The sequence below is a fragment of the Pleurodeles waltl genome, chromosome 4_1 (genome assembly GCF_031143425.1).
Source record: "Pleurodeles waltl isolate 20211129_DDA chromosome 4_1, aPleWal1.hap1.20221129, whole genome shotgun sequence".
NCBI classification, from domain to species: domain Eukaryota; kingdom Metazoa; phylum Chordata; class Amphibia; order Caudata; family Salamandridae; genus Pleurodeles; species Pleurodeles waltl.
In genome coordinates, this window is record NC_090442.1 from 967,873,038 (window position 1) to 967,891,980 (window position 18,943).

An 18,943-nucleotide genomic window follows, 5' to 3' on the forward strand; every position below is an offset into this window, starting at 1 on the left:
TTGCTTATACCATTTCTGTGACTCTGCCTGTTTGTGGATTCTCTGTCTGGGTCAGTTTGACAGTTGGGCTGGTTGCACCTCACACTGTACAGTGACACAAAAGGAGCTGGGGTGTAGTCTGCATATCCTGATGAGCCATCTGTGCTAGAAGGGTGGGGAGGAGTGGTCACTTACACCTGAAAGGGCTGTGCCTGTCCTCACACAATGCAGTCTCCGACCCCCTGGTGAGTGTCTGGGGCCTGGCCTGGGCAAGGCAGGATTTCACATTCAGAAGAGACTTTACTTTGAAGTAGGCTTACTTCAAAGTAGAAATTAGGGTATAAGAAGGGCACCCAAAACCACAGACATTAGAAACACTTCTGGAACCAAGAGGAACCTCTACCAGGAGAAGAGCTGAATAGCTGAGGAAGAAGAGCTGCCCTGCCTATGACTGTGCTTTGTGGAGCTATCCTGCAGTTGCTGCTTCTGCCAGAGTAATAGGGCAAAGACTGGACTTTGTGTGCCTTCCATCTTGAGAAGAAATCTCCAAGGGCTTGATCTAGAGCTTGCCTCCTGTTGTTTGAAGTCTCAGGGACAGCAAAGATTTCTCTCTGCCAGCACCTGGAGCCTCTGGAGAGAATCCTACTCTGCCCTGTGGTGCCCATCCGGTTCCTGGGACCCTGAAAGGAGAAGCTGGCAGCCTAAAGACAAGAAAATCCACGCACCGAGTGCCGTGCGGGGAAAAAATGAGGCGAATCCGATCTGCGGCTGAGAAAAACGACGCGCCGCCAGCTCCGCAGCTGAGAAACGACGCTCGCAGGAAAGGCGACCGAAGAATCGACGCACGGAGCAGGAGAAACGACGTGCAGCATCGCTGACGGAGTCTGGGAGATCACAACCTGCGCTGTGGGATTTTCGAATCATCGTGCGGCTAAATTTTTTGACTTGCGTACCGCCGTGCAGAGTTATTTTTGACGCACACCCACCCGTGCGGGGTTATTTTTGAAGCGCACCAGGTATATTTTCACTCTAGCAGTGCTAGTGTGTTTTTAAAACTACTTAAAGACTCTTTTTGATTTTTAATTGATAACTTGACTTGTGTATGGTGGATTTTTGTCATTTTGTTTAGATAAATATTTCCTATTTTTCTAAACCTGTGTTGTGTCATTTTGTAGTGTTTTCATTAAGTTACTGTGTGTGTTGGTACAGATACTTTACACCTAGCACTCTGAAGTTAAGCCTACTGCTCTACCAAGCTACCAAGGGGGTAAGCAGGGGTTAGCTGAGAGTGATTCTCTTTTACCCTGACTAGAGTGAGGGTCCTTGCTTGAACAGGGGGTAACCTGACTGTCACCCAAAGACCCCATTTCTAACAGTCAGTCACTAGTAAACCAGGATACAACCAAAACTTTGATGAAGGCCATGAACAAGTGGTTTGCAGGAACATAGGCCTATCTAAGAAAATAATGTTATGTCTTGGCATGTTTTGCTACAAGTCTTTATCTGAAAAGACTAAGAGACATAGAAGAGGCTATCATAATGTCATAAAACATTCTTTAAAAAAACACATCCCCGAACCTATCCACGAGACACCCAAACAAGCAAAAGAATTGATCAATATCTATCAATAATTAACTGAGGTAGAGGCCTTAAAGCTTCTTCAGTATGCTTCTCACACGCACAACAAGGACTGTCAAGTTCTTCAGGACAACATTTTCTGTGCCTGTATTTCACAGAATCAGGAACTATAACTATACCATGCCTTTACGCCACATCACTTCAGACCTTCCTTTTGTCTATTTAGGCAGAAAGTTTGTAATCTGGTGATTAAACCTAGTCCTAAAGCTCACTTCAAAGATATCACTGCCCTTGGAGCGGATATTAGAAGTGGGATAAACATCTTTTCCTTTCCTAAGGGATCTGCTCCCCACCAACTGAATTGGGAAATCAATACCACCTCCTGAAAAAACATGGCAAATCCAGAAGAGCTCAGAAATCAGCCAGTCTCATCCATACATTTTAGCAGCACAAGAATGAAGTAAGAGATCAGTAAGGGACTTCCAGAATCAATACCGTCTATATCAGTGGTTCTCAACCTGTGGTCCGGGGACCACTGGGTGTCCGTGAAGCCACTTAAGGTGGTCGCGACTGCTTAGAATATTAAATATTATTAGCAGATTAGGTCCTCAGTTTTCAGTAATGACTCAGTGGGGGATCCCTGAATTCCAATAATGATCCTGTGGGGATCCCCGAATTCCAATAATGATTCAGTGAGGGTCCCCGGGTTCCTGTAATGATAACATGGGGTTTCACAGAAGTCAGAAGGTTGGGAACCACTGGCCTATATCATCCATATAATTTTTTGAAAAACATTTCATTAACTTTTCACCATAGTAAAGGCCACACATGAACAGCATTCACAAATAAAGTAATGCACTATACAGAATCTGCAAATGAACAGTCCTTTTTACCCCCCCCCCCCAATCCACCCACGTTGCCCTTTCAACATGCAAGGTCAATACACTGGTGTACACACGAAGTTCTGGGCTCATTGTCCACATATCCTGGTTTCATCCTGCTGGGTTCCAGAAGGATTTCTCTTTATTGGGCCTAGTCTCTCCAGATCTTGGGATGTTTCTGGCGCAGCTTTGGGAATGTGTCAGTAGTACTAATCACCAAGGTTCTAACTGACTGCGGTGGAGGTCAAGTTTGAATTACAATGTTATGAATGATTTCCTAGTGGTGGCCTGCACAATGTCCCTCGAACCTGGAGATTCCTATGGTGCCCCAGCTGCAAAGTCCCCTCAGGTTACCTAGGGGAGTTGGCTGCCCTCCCACAAGGTTGTCATCTGAGATCCTATATTCCACACTAGTGACCTTGCTGTTTTGCATCAGGCTTTCAGCATGACTAGCATAGCCGGTGGAAGATATAGGCCCTCATTCTGACCCTGGCGGTGTCTCACCGCCAGGGCAGAGGAAGCACCGCCAACAGGCTGGCGGTGCTTCCGGGGCATTCTGACCGCGGCGGTAAAGCCGCGGTCAGAAAAGGGGAACCGGCGGTTTCCCGCCGGTTTTCCCCTGCCCCAGGGAATCCTCCATGGCGGCGCTGCATGCAGCGCCGCCATAGGGATTCCGACCCCCTTCCCGCCAGCCTGGTTCTGGCGGTTTTCACCGCCAGAACCAGGCTGGTGGGAACGGGTGTCGTGGGGGCCCCTGGGGGCCCCTGCAGTGCCCATGCCACTGGCATGGGCACTGCAGGGGCCCCCTAACAGGGCCCCAACAAGATTTTCAGTGTCTGCATAGCAGACACTGAAAATCGCGACGGGTGCAACTGCACCCGTCGCACCCCAGCAAATCCGCCGGCTCCATTCAGAGCCGGCTTCATCTTTGCTAGGGCTTTCCCGCTGGGCCGGCGGGCGATCTTTTGAAGATCGCCCGCCGGCCCAGCGGGAAAGTCAAAATGCTCCCCGCGGTCATTTGACCGCGGGGCGGTGTTTGGGCGGCGCCCGCCGCCCGCCGGGGTCGGAATGACCCCCATAGTGTTTGTTAAAGGCTGTAGAAGAGATGTAGTAGTAACACGTCCTGCATTGCCCACTCTTCAGTGGCAAAAGCTGTATCATTCTCAGTGTTGTGTGAGGACTCATGAAGGATTATTTATGTGGCTCCGTAATACAATGCTTCATTTGCCATTGCTATTCCTCCATTGTTTGTAGCATTCCTTCAATGAGATTCTGGCTGCATCACCCTTCCAAACAAATCTCCACAGGGCCCCTTCCAGTTTAGTGAAAAATGTCTTGGGGAGTGGTTAGTGATAGATCTGTAGCTGATACAGAAGTTGGGGGAGTGAGACCATCTTGAAAATGGCCGATCGGCCTAGGCCTGGTAGGGGTAGGGCAGACTAGATCTCATCCACAGCCTTTAATCCGGTTTCAGTTCTTTGAACTTAACAGAACCTACATTTGCCAACTCTAGGGGAGATCTTCTTAACACGCTGGATGAAGGACAGCAAGCAGATATATGAGTGCTTGGTCTTTCTGCTTGCAGCTTATGAAAGTGTGGATCACAAAAAAGTTAAAGACTGTGCAGAGATATCTGGTACTGCTTTACAATGGTGTTCGTCTTTTCTCCACAACAGAAGCCAAAATGGGTATATGAGAAGAAACAATTCATAATAGGAAGCATAAAACACAGTGTCCCACAAGGGTCACCCCACCCACCATTACTGTTCAACATTTACCTTCCCTCAATAGCATGCAAATTACAGTATTGTCAAGAACAATAGCCAAGCCAAACCAACTTTCAGGAAACGTCGGATTATTTGTTTTGAAAAAGACCCACAGTGGAACAACAACCAATACAAACCTTATTCTGAAAGAGTGAGTTTCACCATGCGAACAGGAAACCCTAGTATCTGGAAGACTGGAAGAATGGGCCTCCAAGGTAAATCTGGCTTTGATTTCTTCCTGCCTTCTCATTTTCTCTGCGCTTTGACCCATTCATTGGTAAAATGCTCCATGCAATACTTTTTTAGGTCTTGCATGGACAGTGCATGTACTGTCTCTATGAGACATTTTGTTTACTAATTGTGGGCTTGGAGCCCTCCCATTACTTACCATTTGTGGGCTTCAAAGCCCCTCTCGATTGCTTGCTTCCTGCTGGTCAGCTCTGAAGTTGTCACTTTCCTCTTCTCTCAAGTGACCATCCCCTGGAGCATGGCCCAAGTATTTGTGTCCTTCCGCTGCTCACACATTTGAGTGCTATTATTTTATTTTTGTTGACCCAGTCTACAGAGTGTGTGTTTTGTAGCTGGCTCTGCCATCTACTCCTTTCTACTTTCCCACTGTCTGTAGAGCTGATCACTGTGTACAGTGCATTGTGAGCTGGATGCTCTGAGGATGAGCTTAAATGTTATTTTCCACTACTCTTCAGAGGCCTTCTATGCAGTCAGGCTGTCAGAGCAAAACAATCTTGGCCTTTCCCCTGGACAAGTTCCCCCCACATTTGCAACTTCAGGATACAGTGAAAATGTGCCAGAACCCTAGTCATGGAAAACTCTTTGCTTAACATTTTGCTCTTTTTGATAGGCTGGGGCTGCGAGGTGAGAAATGCTCAAGCCCTATGAGGGTGGGCACAGGTTCATTTATGGTGTGTAACTGACTTACTCTCACTAGGAATGTAGTGTCTACTGGACAGAGTGCATACCTCTGCCAGCTAGAAACTCCATTTCTAACCGAAATCATGCAAAAACTCAGCTAAGAAGGTTGCTTTGTTTTCTCTGCAGATCGCCACTTACCATTAGAATGGTGGAAGACTGTGGTCGTTGCATCCCAAAAATTTATGACTGATCACTTTGTTGCAAGAGTGGGATTTGAAGATGAGTAATTGTACCTTTAGGATTCTGCTTAAGTTTTCTGTGGTATTCTACAAATTATACCAAATTGTATGGGTAGTCCTTTAATGAGGTATGGTGACAATGTGAAAAATATTTGTATACTCTGATTTAGATTTGATTATACTTTAGAACATTCTTAACAGGTAACAGATGACACAAACGATCAGAATAAAAATAATTTAAATACATCAAAACCTAATTGTTAGAGTTATATTCACGGGTACATAGAAGAAACAAATGTTAAAACTATATCAGGAAAAGTGAACAGTGTGCACATAGGTCCATAGGTGAGAAAATGCCCCGTTTTGCCTATTCACTCCCATTTTTGTTTGCAGAATTCTGCTACTGGTGTTTATAACCTGAAAACTAGGGCACTGCTGTCCAGTGCCCAGTGAATGTGCTCTGGCCTCTAAAACATGTAGAAATTGGTTATTCCTTGAATGGCGTATTTACCTATCTGATAAGGCCATAGTATATGGTGTAAAAATTGCAAATGTAGAACAGAAAGTGAAACCTTCACCTATGGACTGCAGCACCTCTTGACAAAGACAAAACCTCCATTTTAAATATCAGTAAATCAACACTATGTAAGCCTTGTAGCCCACAGGTAGGGTGCATGGTATTTGAAAGTAGGGCATATAGAGACGTAATGTTACCATGTCCCAACAGTGGCAAAGCCCTAAGAGCTATTTTCACTGTGGTAGGCCTAGCTGTGCAATGCAGAAAATCAGAGTACAGAATAAACTAATATTAAATCTTGGAAATGGGCCAACTAGAAACAAATTAAACAACTGTTAATTTTCAATGGTAAAGTTGGATTTTTAATAAATATTAAGGAAAAGTAACTTTTAAAAAGTTGCTGTTTCATTCTTTAGAATTCCTGGAGACAACTCCCAGTCTTTACTACACCTGAATGAGTTGTGAAATTCCTCCAAGGAACAGCACACTAGGTCCCTATGATGACACATTGACCTGAGTTGGAAGAAGTGTCTCACGTGACAAGAGTTCAGCAGCAGGGTTCATGCCTGACATCCTGTTGGTTCCACAATATCAAATCCTGACTGACAGGTCTGTGTGAGCCACATGTAACACCTTGATGCACTTGGAAGGGAGAAATCAGGTTGTCAGGACAATTCTTGTGTACCTTCTGTCTAGTGCTGAGGGGCACTGCTTTTGTCTTACCAGCTGTCTCCTGATTTATTGAGGGTATGGGGCCTTCTTCTAACAGGATTTTAGTGTTAGTTGTAGGTAACACTGGCAATTTCTAAAGTATACTTCCTTATTCACCTCCATCCTTCAGAGCCCATGTTTAGTGAGCTGAACACACCAGCCATCTTGGTATTGCCCTGACACATGGCATTGTGAGACTCTTTGTGGTAAAGCAAACTGAAGTACTGAAAAAGTGAGTAGAGTTGCCCCCAGAAACTTTTACTCCATTGGTTAGGGGGTGTCCAGGAGTCACCCCGCCCAATAGCTGGTGCCAGGTATAAATGCAGTGCCACTATGCACCTCTTCAGAACGCTTAACAGACCTGCAGAAGAACAAAACAGAATTGTACCTGCCATCTGACACCAGAAAGAAGCCCTTAAGGACAGGACTGGCTTCTTCTTTTACCCAGGGCAAAGAAGTAGACTCAAAGGGTCTACTGGCTGACCTCCTCTGTGGCTGCAAGAACAGCACAAAAAGCTGCAAGAGGCCTTTACCTGTAAATTCCCAGCTGACTAGTGGTATCTAGAACTTGGACTGAACTTCCTGGAGGCCTCTGTCTGCCACTCCCTGAAAGCGCTGTTCCTTAGAAATGTACTCCTGTGGTTGTTTTGTTTGCGCACTAGAAGAAGTTTGGAAACTTTTGAAAATGCTTGGCACCAGAGCTTCAAGGAGGGCTACTGTGAAATGTTTGACCAGTAGTTCCACTTCGTCTAACTGAATTTCATGTTTACCCTGCGCAGAGATCTCCCTAGCTCTGAAAAACAAGGCCCCTTTCTGCACTGGGGCATAGAAACTTTTTCACCAAAAACCTCAAAAGCTGCAGAACATCAACAGTAACAGGTGGACTCCACAGTAGCAGCATCAATTTCATCTGTGTAGAAAATATGTTTTCTTTTAAAAAAAACAATGTCCCTTTTAGCACTGAACTTAGAATTTTTTGTTTTAACTTTTCCAGAGCCAGGCTCCATCAGGACCAAACTTCTTAGTGTATCTGAGCAGCGCTCCACTGCCATTGGTGTCAAATCAGGCAGAGGTATGGGTCTGTCACAACCACTGACTATCAACGGCACTTTACTCTTTTTAGCAATATGTCCCCATAAAACATAAAAAATGCACATCTGTGGATTCCATTAATGGATATCTGTTATTTTAATGCAATTTTGCTGATTACAATTTACTTTATCTTTATAAATTGGAGTGGGATTTTTTTATGTTGCATTTTTGACTTGCCTAGGAAGAAGTGGATTGCCCCGCTATGTAGGTTAATGGGGATAAGGGAATGGATCACAGCTTTACGTATCCTGACAACTGATACAAATGACAAAATAGTTTTTTCAGTTGCGAGATATTTGCAAAGTGCATGGGCTATAAGAACTAGAGAATTACTATAATTGTGTGTTTTAACATATTGGTTTTAGATTTTATCTATTTAATATCTCAAGTTGTTAATCAATAGGAATTAAGATATAATAGTCCATCATATTTTATATCTAATATCTTTGAATACTAATATTTTAGATTTTAGCTATTTAATATATCAAGTCGTTAATTGATTGGAACTAAGATATAATAGTCCATCATATCACATACCTAATATCTTTGAATACCAAGATCTTAAGAACAATGGCTGTGATGCATTGGTTTTACAAAAAGTGATTTTATAATTTAATCAGGGTTTTAAATGTATAATGTGGTATTTCTTGTTGATTCTTATTTATAACTGATATGTTGCTCAATTATGATATGATATCTTATTGCTTACTTTTATGGCTTCTGGCCGAAATAAAGTATAATTTGATTGATTGATTGACTTGCTAACTATGTTGACACTTCTAAATGCTTCACACATTGTTGTTATTTAAGGCTGACTGCTCTGCTCCATAACTACAAGGGAGTATAAATTATTGAAATCTTTGACTGAACATAACTGGATAGTGACCTTATTGCTTGTGGTAGACAACAATCCACCCAAACTAATAAACCACTTTCTCACATCACCAATGTATTGATTTGATTTAAATACCATATTTTCAATTTAGATACTGCACCTATCTCCCACTCAGACAGGATGGCAGTGATGGCTACTGTAATAACGGTGACTTAGGGCATCATTTAGACTTTGTCAAAATGGAAGAACACTGTAAATCAGCAGCTCATCTCCATCCCACGCACTCACGTTTCCCATACCTCAATTAACGGGTGGGGGAACAACCAGATTTCTCGCCACAAGGTCTCATCTGAGCATCCTGCCTGGGGCCTCTGGCAAAAATGCTAACCAGCTGAAATGATGTGCCCTCCAGAAAGCATTGCATTTGTTAATAAAGTTAACCAATTGATTCATTCATTAAGCTACTTTTGCTTTATCTCTAGACCACTAAAGAAACATTTCGGATAATGGTTTAACTAAAGCACAAAATTCATAGGGATACAATTCAAAGCTAGCAAACTAGCACTAACTCTAACATACAAACGTACTGTATTGGTACATGGTGGTGACTACAAATAAATTCTTCATCTTAGGTAATGTTTAGGTGCAACAGACTAGAATAGTTTGATGACTAAAAAGGCAGTATTTTTGTGAAAACCTGGTAGATCCTGCAGACTTTTAAGGGTATTCAGAATACATTTAGACTCCGAGAAGGCTATATCCCCATTGCCTGATAAGAAATGCAGACAACCTGATATTTTCACACATATCCATGTCACTCTGCACTTTTGTATGCCTAACGTCTGCTGAGAACAAATGCAAAAGTCACATGTCATTACTGACGATTCATCTACAATTCTGTACTCTCAAAAGCCACCTTTTTGTCCAACCCTTCTAAAGGGGAAGTCAGGGGGTTGAATCTTTCAGGGTATCACTATAGAAATTGATGCAGTCCTCCAGGGTAGCCTGATGTAAGTTCTAGGTAAATGTTTCCAAATGCTACTCTAGGATCTTCTTCCTATCAGGATACCTGACATGGATGCAGATCCAGAAAATAATGTATTGAAGTCCATGCCAAAACACTTACAGTCTCATATCAAGAAATAAACTATGGGCTGAACTTTATACAGCATCGCCTAGTTTCCGCATGTGGTGTCAAGCAAAACTAGTAGGGGTTCTCCCAAAATGCTGCAATCACCCAGATACCATTGGCACAGTTTGTGCTTCTAACAATATTATTTCTGTCTCTCATCTTCAACGTTGCTCTTTTTTAACCAACACTTCTGTCTCTGTGCCAGCCCACTTAAATGTGGTAACACTTTTCCATAGTGAACATCCTGTAACTTATTTCCAGAGCAGTAAGTGCGGCAATACGTTTTACATTAATTAATACTATTTCTGTTATTTAACTATGTTTTCCAACTATATATATATATATATCTATGTATATATATATATATAGTTCTAATTTGCAAAATGCCACTGTAGTTCGATAATTTACGAAGTGCCTCTGTATTTCAATACGCTTTAGTCTTTTACATGGCACCACCAGGAGTGTTTCTGTTAAGATCCTGGGCAGCAATTTATTTCAACGGTTCTTTCAACTGTGTTCCTGCCTTTGAGTAGAAATGTTACTTATTTAGATAAACCTTTGCATGCTGCTACTATGCTCACTGCTGACGCAGAGTCAGATTGTGCCCAAAATGTGCTTCTATCCCAAAAGATGTGTGGTCAAATTGTGCCTAGAACACACGGCATCTACCTTAGCACATAAAACGTCTTGCAGCCATGGCAGGACAGCAAGGATTTGTTGACACTCCTTTAGCAGACTTTCCCAGCATCTGATCGCCTCAATTCCAATTCCGCACGTTTCTTTGAACCCCAGATTTCATTTTATTTTTCGTATGGCGTTAGCCAAGATCGTTTGAGTTTACAAAAATTATATCTATAACATATTTTTTTTCTGGCGCTTTTCGACAGCACTCTTCATCCCTTGGTCTGTTATTATGTCATTCACATTTTTGTTCTATCCACTATAGCATGGAGCAGTGGGCCACCCTCTTCAACCACTGGCTAACTTCATTGTAATTGACAGCCTTTGGCCCTATCACAAGGCGCACTTCCACACATAAAGCAGTGCCAGGAAAATCTATGGCAACATAGGCGTTTTGAGATCAAAATGTATTTTTGCTTTTAGTCCATGTTTTTTTTTAAGATTGACTAGGGATTGACAACTTTACCACCAATAAAGTTTTGCGTGAACCATGACAAGACAAAATAATCACATGACAAAGCCAAAGGGCTGACTGCCACGGCAGAGTTATTGACTGATGCTTGTTTTAATTTTAAAGTGATGTTAAGCTAACTGCAGTCCTATAGGTTGTGACTGCAGCTTGAACGCTCCTTGGTCCTCTAACACCATTTCCTCACACAGTTCTATGTACGCATTTGTTTGTCTTTACATAATCCTATTCTGATTTTACTTTCTAAAAGAAGATAAAAGGAAGATAAAATATTGGCAGACACGCAACGGCTTAGCGTGTGCTTGGTCAAGTGCTAGAGAGCAATCTGTCTCAGAGGGAAGCACTAGCACTTTGTGAGAGTGCTGCTTCTGGTGCTAAGAGGTGTTAACATCGTAAAAGTCTGTTTAGCAAGTGAAGTTTCTTAACACTCCTTTAAATTAAATACCGACAAAACATCTGTTGTAGGACCTAGGACTAAAACGCAATTAAATATTAAGTCGAGTCAGTTTTTCAATCGTTTTAATTTTGATTATTAATATATATTTGTAAGGCCACTATTTCTATTTATAAGAAATACAACTACTTAAGAAGTATTTGAACGCCTTTTGTGCAAATGCCTTTAGACAATTCTCTCCTACCCCTACATTTAAGGAACAAGCGGCCAAAAATACTAACCTCCTTTCTCGTTTTTTTTTCTTCAGTTTGCATACCAAGTGATTTGCGAATGTATATGCAATTTTCAATGGGACTTATATCAAAGCTGCGTATTCGCAAAAGGTCACAAACCGACTGGCATAAAGAATATTAATTAAGCAGGTTGCTATCGGTGACACACTGTGAATACTTGGACGGTGGCTTCATGTACAGCAACACGTGTCCATTAAAAAACAATCTGCTTTGGAGTCGCATTAGAGGGAGCGTGCAGTAAGCCCATTGGACTAGTAGTGCCCCCCTCCTGAGACTACCCAGCGTGGTTCCCAAAGGGGAAGCTGCGTCTCTGGTGTTGGTAACTTGTCAATGTTTTGCGAGCGCTACTGCAATCACAAACCATTGATACATATCGTATCCTTGTACTTATGAGGCGATTAGTAATGATTGGAAACACCCTTCAGTCAGCTAGAATGATATTTTTGGCAAAAAAAAAGAAGAGGTTAGTGCACTGCCAAACAACATTTTGCAGTCACATTATGATTTTGCGACTCACAGGCCCAATATCCACCTTTAAGCTTCAACACTTCATGCGTGTAAAAATTCCAAAGACCAAGGTGTACGGAAAACGGGATCAGAGAAACTCAGTTCTGTGGCCTGAAATATTGTTTCCCAGAAGAAACTGAGCTTGTAGCTGCTTGAAACCATCTCTTTGCGGTTCAGAAGTGCTATAAAATATGTATTTTAATCATTGATTATGTACATTGCATAGATACTTTCCCTGACTGCGGTACACCACCTGCAGGTACTTCAGCCCCGTCCCTATTTAAATAAGTCCCTAGGACATGCTGGGTGATCTCATATCTACAAAATGCAGAAGTTCAAATAAAAAGCAAAAAGCCTATCCAGTGTAAAAAAATAAAATAAATGCTAAACACTTTTAGCACAGTAAAGATCAGCAAGTCTTGCTGCCTTCTGATCTATCTGATTTACTAGTACAGTAATAACATACTTAAAGTAATGTTGAAATTACATGCAGAAAAAGTGCACTGGGAACAGTTTACAGGATCGCAGTTTCATCAGAGAAAGATTGGCTGGGTTAAATAATTTGCTGTTATTTCTCAAGCTCATTTACTTTTCGGACGTGCTTTGGTTGGAAGTTTCCTTAATTTGACTATAATTCATGTTTTTGAATTGTGCTCGTGCAGCTGGAAAGTTGCTTTAACACAACCACAAGTGAAGTGGGACTGGTAGAAAGAAGGGGAGAGAAAGGCATTTTGTTAGATTGATCTGACTCCCATCCCAAAGCAAGAGGGTGGTAGTGAACCTACAGGTATTTCTGTCTGCCTCTCCACAAAAACGGGCAGGGACAGAGAATTCCTGGAGGTAGAGGTATGTGAGTGCAAGAAAATGGATAACTGGCTGAGGGGTGTGAAACCCGAATCAAGCAGCAACCACTGTCCTTGTCAGGGAGAAGTCACAAGCGGATCCCAAATTATCCTGTGCTCAACCCTCTGCTTGCTTTGCACAGAGCAGTCAGCGTTACCTTAGAGGCAATGTGCAAAGCATGTGTGCAGCACTTCAAACAATAATAAAGTGAAAAAATGGTACAAGAAAAATCCCACACTAATTTAGAGAAATATGGTAAATTGTAATAATTAAAACAAGACAAAAGCAACAAAAATGCAATCAGTACAACAAGAGATATGCAATTTTAAACATTTCAGTGAAAATAGCCTCAAAAAGCGCAAAGCGCCAACTGTGTTTATCTGGCTGCACTGGACCAGGACAAAGTCACAAGTTGAGGGCAACCAGGTTGAAGCATAGGCCGGCTACAGGGACCCAGCTAGGCCCACTGAACAAGAGTAAATTCAATCCAGTTGCGAAGAGTGGTGGAGACCAGTGTTGATGATGCATCACGCAGCTCAGGCGATGCAAGGTCGTGGTCAAAGATGAGTCATGCAGCGCCGGTTCCGAGGAGGTGCAAGTCTGCAATGCAGGGTCCTGCATCACTTTGATGTGGTTGCTGATGAGTGACTTGCATTGTGAAGTCCTGCTTCAAACAAAGACAATTCTCACTCTACATATCCTATTGAAAGCAATTCTGCCCTAGTATTCAATTTTTTTTTTTGATCTGGTGCTCCTGTATCATGTCATTCCAAACTGGAAGTAATTTGTAAGTTTATTAGTTTGGAGGCGGGCAACGTGTTGCACAGTGATCACAATTCGAAGAATGACAGAGGTTGATGATAGGCTTGAAATGGAAACTCAAGTATAATGAATAGCTAGGTGGATAGCTGTTTGACCTAGCCTTTTTTGCAGGGTCGTCCCCAAACTGACACCTTCCTACTATTTTTTTTACCTGTTTTTGTTGGCTTTAGAACTCTGGGCACGTTACCACTGCTAACCAGTGCTAAAGTGGCTATGCTCTCTGTGTAAATTGTATTGGTGATTGGCTTTTCCATGATTGACTTATTTGATTTACTAGTAAGTCCCTAGTAAAGTGCACTAGAGGTGCCAGGGCCTGTAAATTAAATGCTACTAGAGGGCCTGCAGCACTGATTGTGCCACCCACATGAGTAGCCCTGTGAACATGTCTCAGACCTGCCACTGCAGTGTCTGGAGTCTTGCACTGCCAATTCGACTTGGCCAGTGTACCCACTTGCCAAGCCAAAACCTTCCCTTTTTATACATGTAAGGCACGCCTAAGGTAGGCTCTAGGTAGCCCCATGGGCAGGATGCAGTGTATGTTAAAGGTGGGACATGTACTGATGTGTTTTACATGTCCTAACAGTGAAATACTGCCAAATTCAGTTTTCACTGTTACAAGGCCCATTTCTCTCATAGGTTAACACGTGGCTGCCTTTAGATCTTTTTTAAAGTACAAATCCCCTTTGAGAGCAAATAGAAATTTGGAGTTTGGTGTCTCTGAACTCACAATTTATAATACATCTTTTGGTAAAAATTGTCAGTTTGGAAATGCCACTTTTAGAAAGTAGGCATTTTCTTGCTTAAACCATTCTGTGACTCTGGCTGTTTGTGGATTCACTGTCTGGGTCAGTTTGACAGTTGGGCTCTTTGTGAATCCCCTCTAAACAGGAGGCAAAGGGTGCTGGGGTGTAGCCTGCCTATCCTGATAAGCCATCTGTGCTAGAGTGGAGGGGGGACTGGTCACTTACACCCGAATAGGCTGTCCCTGCCCTTTACCAATGCAGTCTCCAACCCCCTGGTGTGTGTCTGGGAGTTTGGCCTAGACAAGGCAGGATCTTGTGAACAACAAAGACTTTCATTTGAAGTTTGCCCACATCAAAGGCGGAAAGGGGTATAAGTAGTGGACCCAAAACTTTAGATTTATTCAAGATCACTTCTGGAACCAAGAGGAACCTCTGCTAATGAGAAGAGCTGAAGAGCTGAGGGGAAATGCTGCCCCTGCCTGTGACTGTGCTTTGTTGGGCAGTTGTTGCTTCTGCCTGTGATAGGGGGCAAAGACTGGACTTTGGTGTGCATTCCTGCTTGAAAAAGAATCCCGAAGAGCTTGAACCGAGCTTGCCTCCGGTTTTGAAGTCTCAGGGCCATCAAGTACTTCCTCTGCCAGCACCTGGACTCTCTGGTGAGACTCCTGTCCTCCTAAGTGGTACCCTATCCAGTCCCTGGGCCCTTGCAAGGTGAAGCTGGCAGAACAAGAGCTGAAATACACTCACAGTATACCATGCAGGGAACGTTTCGATGCTCCACCTGCATCGCAGCTGGGAGATCGATGCATCGCGGCTGGAGAAATGATGCAACACACTCTTGCGGCTGCTGAGAACAATGCACACCCCATTCAGCACGGTTTTCTAACACTGTGCAATCGGTGTTAGAAAACTTCGCTCTCTTGTGAAGGAGGAAAATGACGCATCGCCTACCCGACCAGAGAAGGAACAACGCAAGGCCTCACTCGCGAGTAAGGAATCAACACATCACTGACTTTTCTGATGCACGCTTGCCTGTGCGGCTTTATCTTTGATGCAAACCAGGTACTTTATGTAAAATGAACGTTTCCATTGTTATTCTTGTGAAAATTCATATTTTGACTTGTGTATGTTGGATTTTTGTAGTTTTGGTCTTGTTTGATTTAAATAAATGTTACCTATTTTTCTAGACTAGTATGGTATCCTTTTTGTACTGCTTTCACTTTATCACTGTGTGTGTTGGTAGAAATACTTTACACATTGCTTCTGGGATAAGCCTTTCGCTCGTGCCAAGTTAACAAGGGAAGGGGTGAGTGGGTGTTAACCAGGTGTGTTTCTCCTTTGCCCTGACTAGAGCGAGGGTCCTTGCTTGGACAGGGGGTAACATGACTGCCAACCAAAGACCCCATTTCTAACAATAGCTCAGTGAAATTAGTCTTACATGACACTGAACAGATTATAAGTCATTTAGATGCTTGTTCGTTGAAGTGGCAGGACTTACTGAGGGGGTCAGGGTGCTAAAGTTTACATTTGATTCAGCTCCTTGATTGTCAACCTCAGGGTCCTTGAGTCTGAAAAGTGGGCAGGCCAGGTATGCATTTTATCTTAGAACAAATGGCACCACACACTGTCACCCCAGCAGTTAGGGCTCACAAATGTTGCTAAGCAGATTGCCCTGGTTCTGGGTCATTGGCCACATCTGTTAAGTATCCCAAATTCCAAGAATATTGGGGTCATTGGGCCAACTACAATTACTGCTTTCATGTTCTGGGAGGCACCATCAGTATGAAGCCACACTCTCTGCGCTACTACCTTACCAGTAATGCTTTTATTATTGGGTTTCTCTTTGCTAATGTTAGCTGTGCCATCTGTTGTACCTTGACAGACAGCCATTTGTGTTCACACATTCCTTGTGGGTGGTGATATTTATTCTCTCCTAAGTGAGCCTCCCTGGGGTCTACTGTATTGTTTCTGCCTTCTGTATTCAGCTTCTTCTCTAGTCTCCTTGGTGTTACCGTTTTCCACGTTCTTTGAAGGATAAGCTCCCTCAGCCATGAGGTGCAGGGTTACTTTCGATGTTTTGACTATAGTGTTACTATTTGTACAGGTACATGTTTATTTTTGATGCCATCCTGTTATGTACAGGTTGTAGTGTTCTGCACTTTTAATCAACTAGCCTGTGTTTTTCTTCTCTCAGGTCATCCCCTTACCCCTATTCTATTTGCCTATGCTCTGATTTTTCAATTTCTATTACTCTTGAAGGATTGCACTACACTGGTAGCATTTCCACAGTTCTAAGTGAAATCAGAAAGTTAGGTATTACTGTGATCAGAATTTATGTGCACCACAAATTTCCCTTTCTGAATTTACTTTCTGAATTCAGCCCTGCCCATGTCTCACAGTCTCTCTTGTTGACGGAGCCTGTAACAGATTCTGACAATGCATGGAGCAGACAGCGTCCTACCGATAGGTCTTCAACAGCTGTAGGTACAGACATTCAGCACCCATAAACGTACTGTGTGAATTTACCATTATGTTTTATTTCACTTTTAGAACAGAGTTTTTGATTCATGTAGTGACTCTGACAGGAAAGGCGGCTGGTTTACAAAAAATCTGTAATTGGTTTTAACTCCGCATCAGCTATAATGTTTCCAAGTCAATTTTACCCATCTAGGATTCAATCAAAAATTGGCAATTTGATATTGTACAGTTGTCAAAGTAAATGTCAGAGGCATTGGACAGTCAATGGCTTTCAAAATTTCTTTAAAGAAGACGTGACTGTAATCTTTAGCAAAGTTTGGCTAGATGAGTTTATATTTGCAATACTTCATAATATCCATTTACAAACATTTAGTGAACCACTTGCATGCCATTATGTGATCATCGAAAATAAAGTCGGTGTTAGTGACCTTGGACAGAAGGTTCGAAGCCAGGCCTAAACTCCAGATCTTGCGATCGTGGATAAATCACTTAATCTCCCAGTGCCCAGAAAAAGTGTGTTACATATTCCGGTGCTCCTTTAAAGTTCTCCAATTAACGTTATATACGCCTGAAAAATACAAAAAAAAGTCCATTGATGTTTTAGCGTGAGTTGTTTATTTGCTAGATGTCTTAACATGCTTAGGTGGGAACTTTGTTTCAACACACTGAAACTATTCTACTAAACGCAAAAAAATAGAAAACCTTGAAAAAAAAATCACAGTTTCTATCTGAGAAACATCTTGACACGCGCTAACACTATTTTCTGCAAGGCTTTTGAACGTAAGCGCCCAGGGGGTTAGTCCCAATCAATTCTGACATGTCTTGCCAACATGGGCCAGTCACGTTTGGCTACTCCGCTTCAGTTCGCTTCTCTCCAATTGGTTGGCACTTAAAAACTAGCGCTGATAATGAAGCCGAGAACAACAAAGCGACCCGATTACAGCACAAGAAACGTTTTCACTTAAATGCAAAGAAGATGGAAACAGCTGAAATAAAGCATGAGCAATTTAGCGACATCAAATAAGAAACAACTAATGCATATCGCATCTCTTCCACCAGCAAAATAAAGATCACACAATCCAAATTGCCATTGACAATCTCTGCACCTGACAATCACCGCATCCACGCATCAAGAGCTTTCCATTTCTATTTACAAGTCTTAACTTTTGATTACAACGCAGCAACCTTGGTCCTTGCACCAGTGAACTGTGCATATCTCGCCAACATGTAATTAAAATTATACAATTTTAACAGGTTTTAATGAACTACTCTAATCATGTTTATTGTGAGTACTGTAAAATCACACACCTTATGAAATGGAAAAATAATCCACTGCACAGAAGAGCAATTCTCTAAAGTGAAACAGATTTGATTTAAGAGATTTTGCATCTCGAACAGTTTCTAATTTACAAGAGCAGACAAAAGTTGTTCAACTTTGAAACACTTGAGGAGGAATATCTCAGACGTTTGTGACCTAAAGGGCCATGTTATTCGCAAATCTAATGTATGTTGCCGGCCAGTCTCAAGACACAACCACTGAAGTAATCCTTCCGGGTCATGGCCACAAAACTGAAAAACATGAGCTGAACCTCTCCCCCAAATTGGCATGCTTCTGATACCTTACTGCTGCATAATATTAGTATTGCTATTTAAATTTGAATTTTAAACTAACTGTGCAATCTTTGCCTCTGGCACAAACATCTATCTATCCAGTTCCTTTACTGGAATCCTACTGCAATCATTTATGGTGACACTGAATTTATCTATGCCTATGGTCGATTGCACCTTTCCCCCAAAAATAGTATATCACCATTTGGTAGAGATGTTTAAACCTACCAGCACTTCTAAAGGCAAAATAAATGGTTGAAAGCTTAAGGAAACGTACCGCATAATTGTGTACATCAATGCTTATGTTGTGTGGTGGTTCTGTGGCAGTAGCAGCTCGGTTAAGTGATAAACGAGTCAACAGCTCCGTTGGGGAGGTGGGTGACAAGCATCAGCTCGAAAGAGTCAACCCTTTCAGGTCTTTCAGCTTTTAAGTTTAGCACATTAAAAGAGGGAGTGGGCAATAAAAATATAAAAATGGAGGAAACATATTTCAGTTTAAGAAAAT

At 42.3% G+C, this 18,943-nt stretch overlaps 1 protein-coding gene across 6 annotated transcripts in view; it reads right to left on the minus strand.

The window, feature by feature from the left end:
• The window catches only part of TBC1D22A (TBC1 domain family member 22A), a 1,763,002-nt gene that overhangs the window by 785,675 nt on the left and 958,384 nt on the right, over positions 1–18,943 (minus strand). Inside the window, exon 11 of one of the 6 annotated variants that reach the window (XM_069229723.1) lies at positions 17,007–17,398. The exons of the other annotated variants lie outside the window; for them this stretch is intronic. Coding sequence (XP_069085824.1) covers positions 17,349–17,398 — 50 coding nt within the window. The 3' untranslated portion in view covers positions 17,007–17,348. Of the gene's footprint in view, positions 1–17,006; positions 17,399–18,943 lie in introns of those variants that run through there. 6 annotated transcript variants of the gene reach the window in all.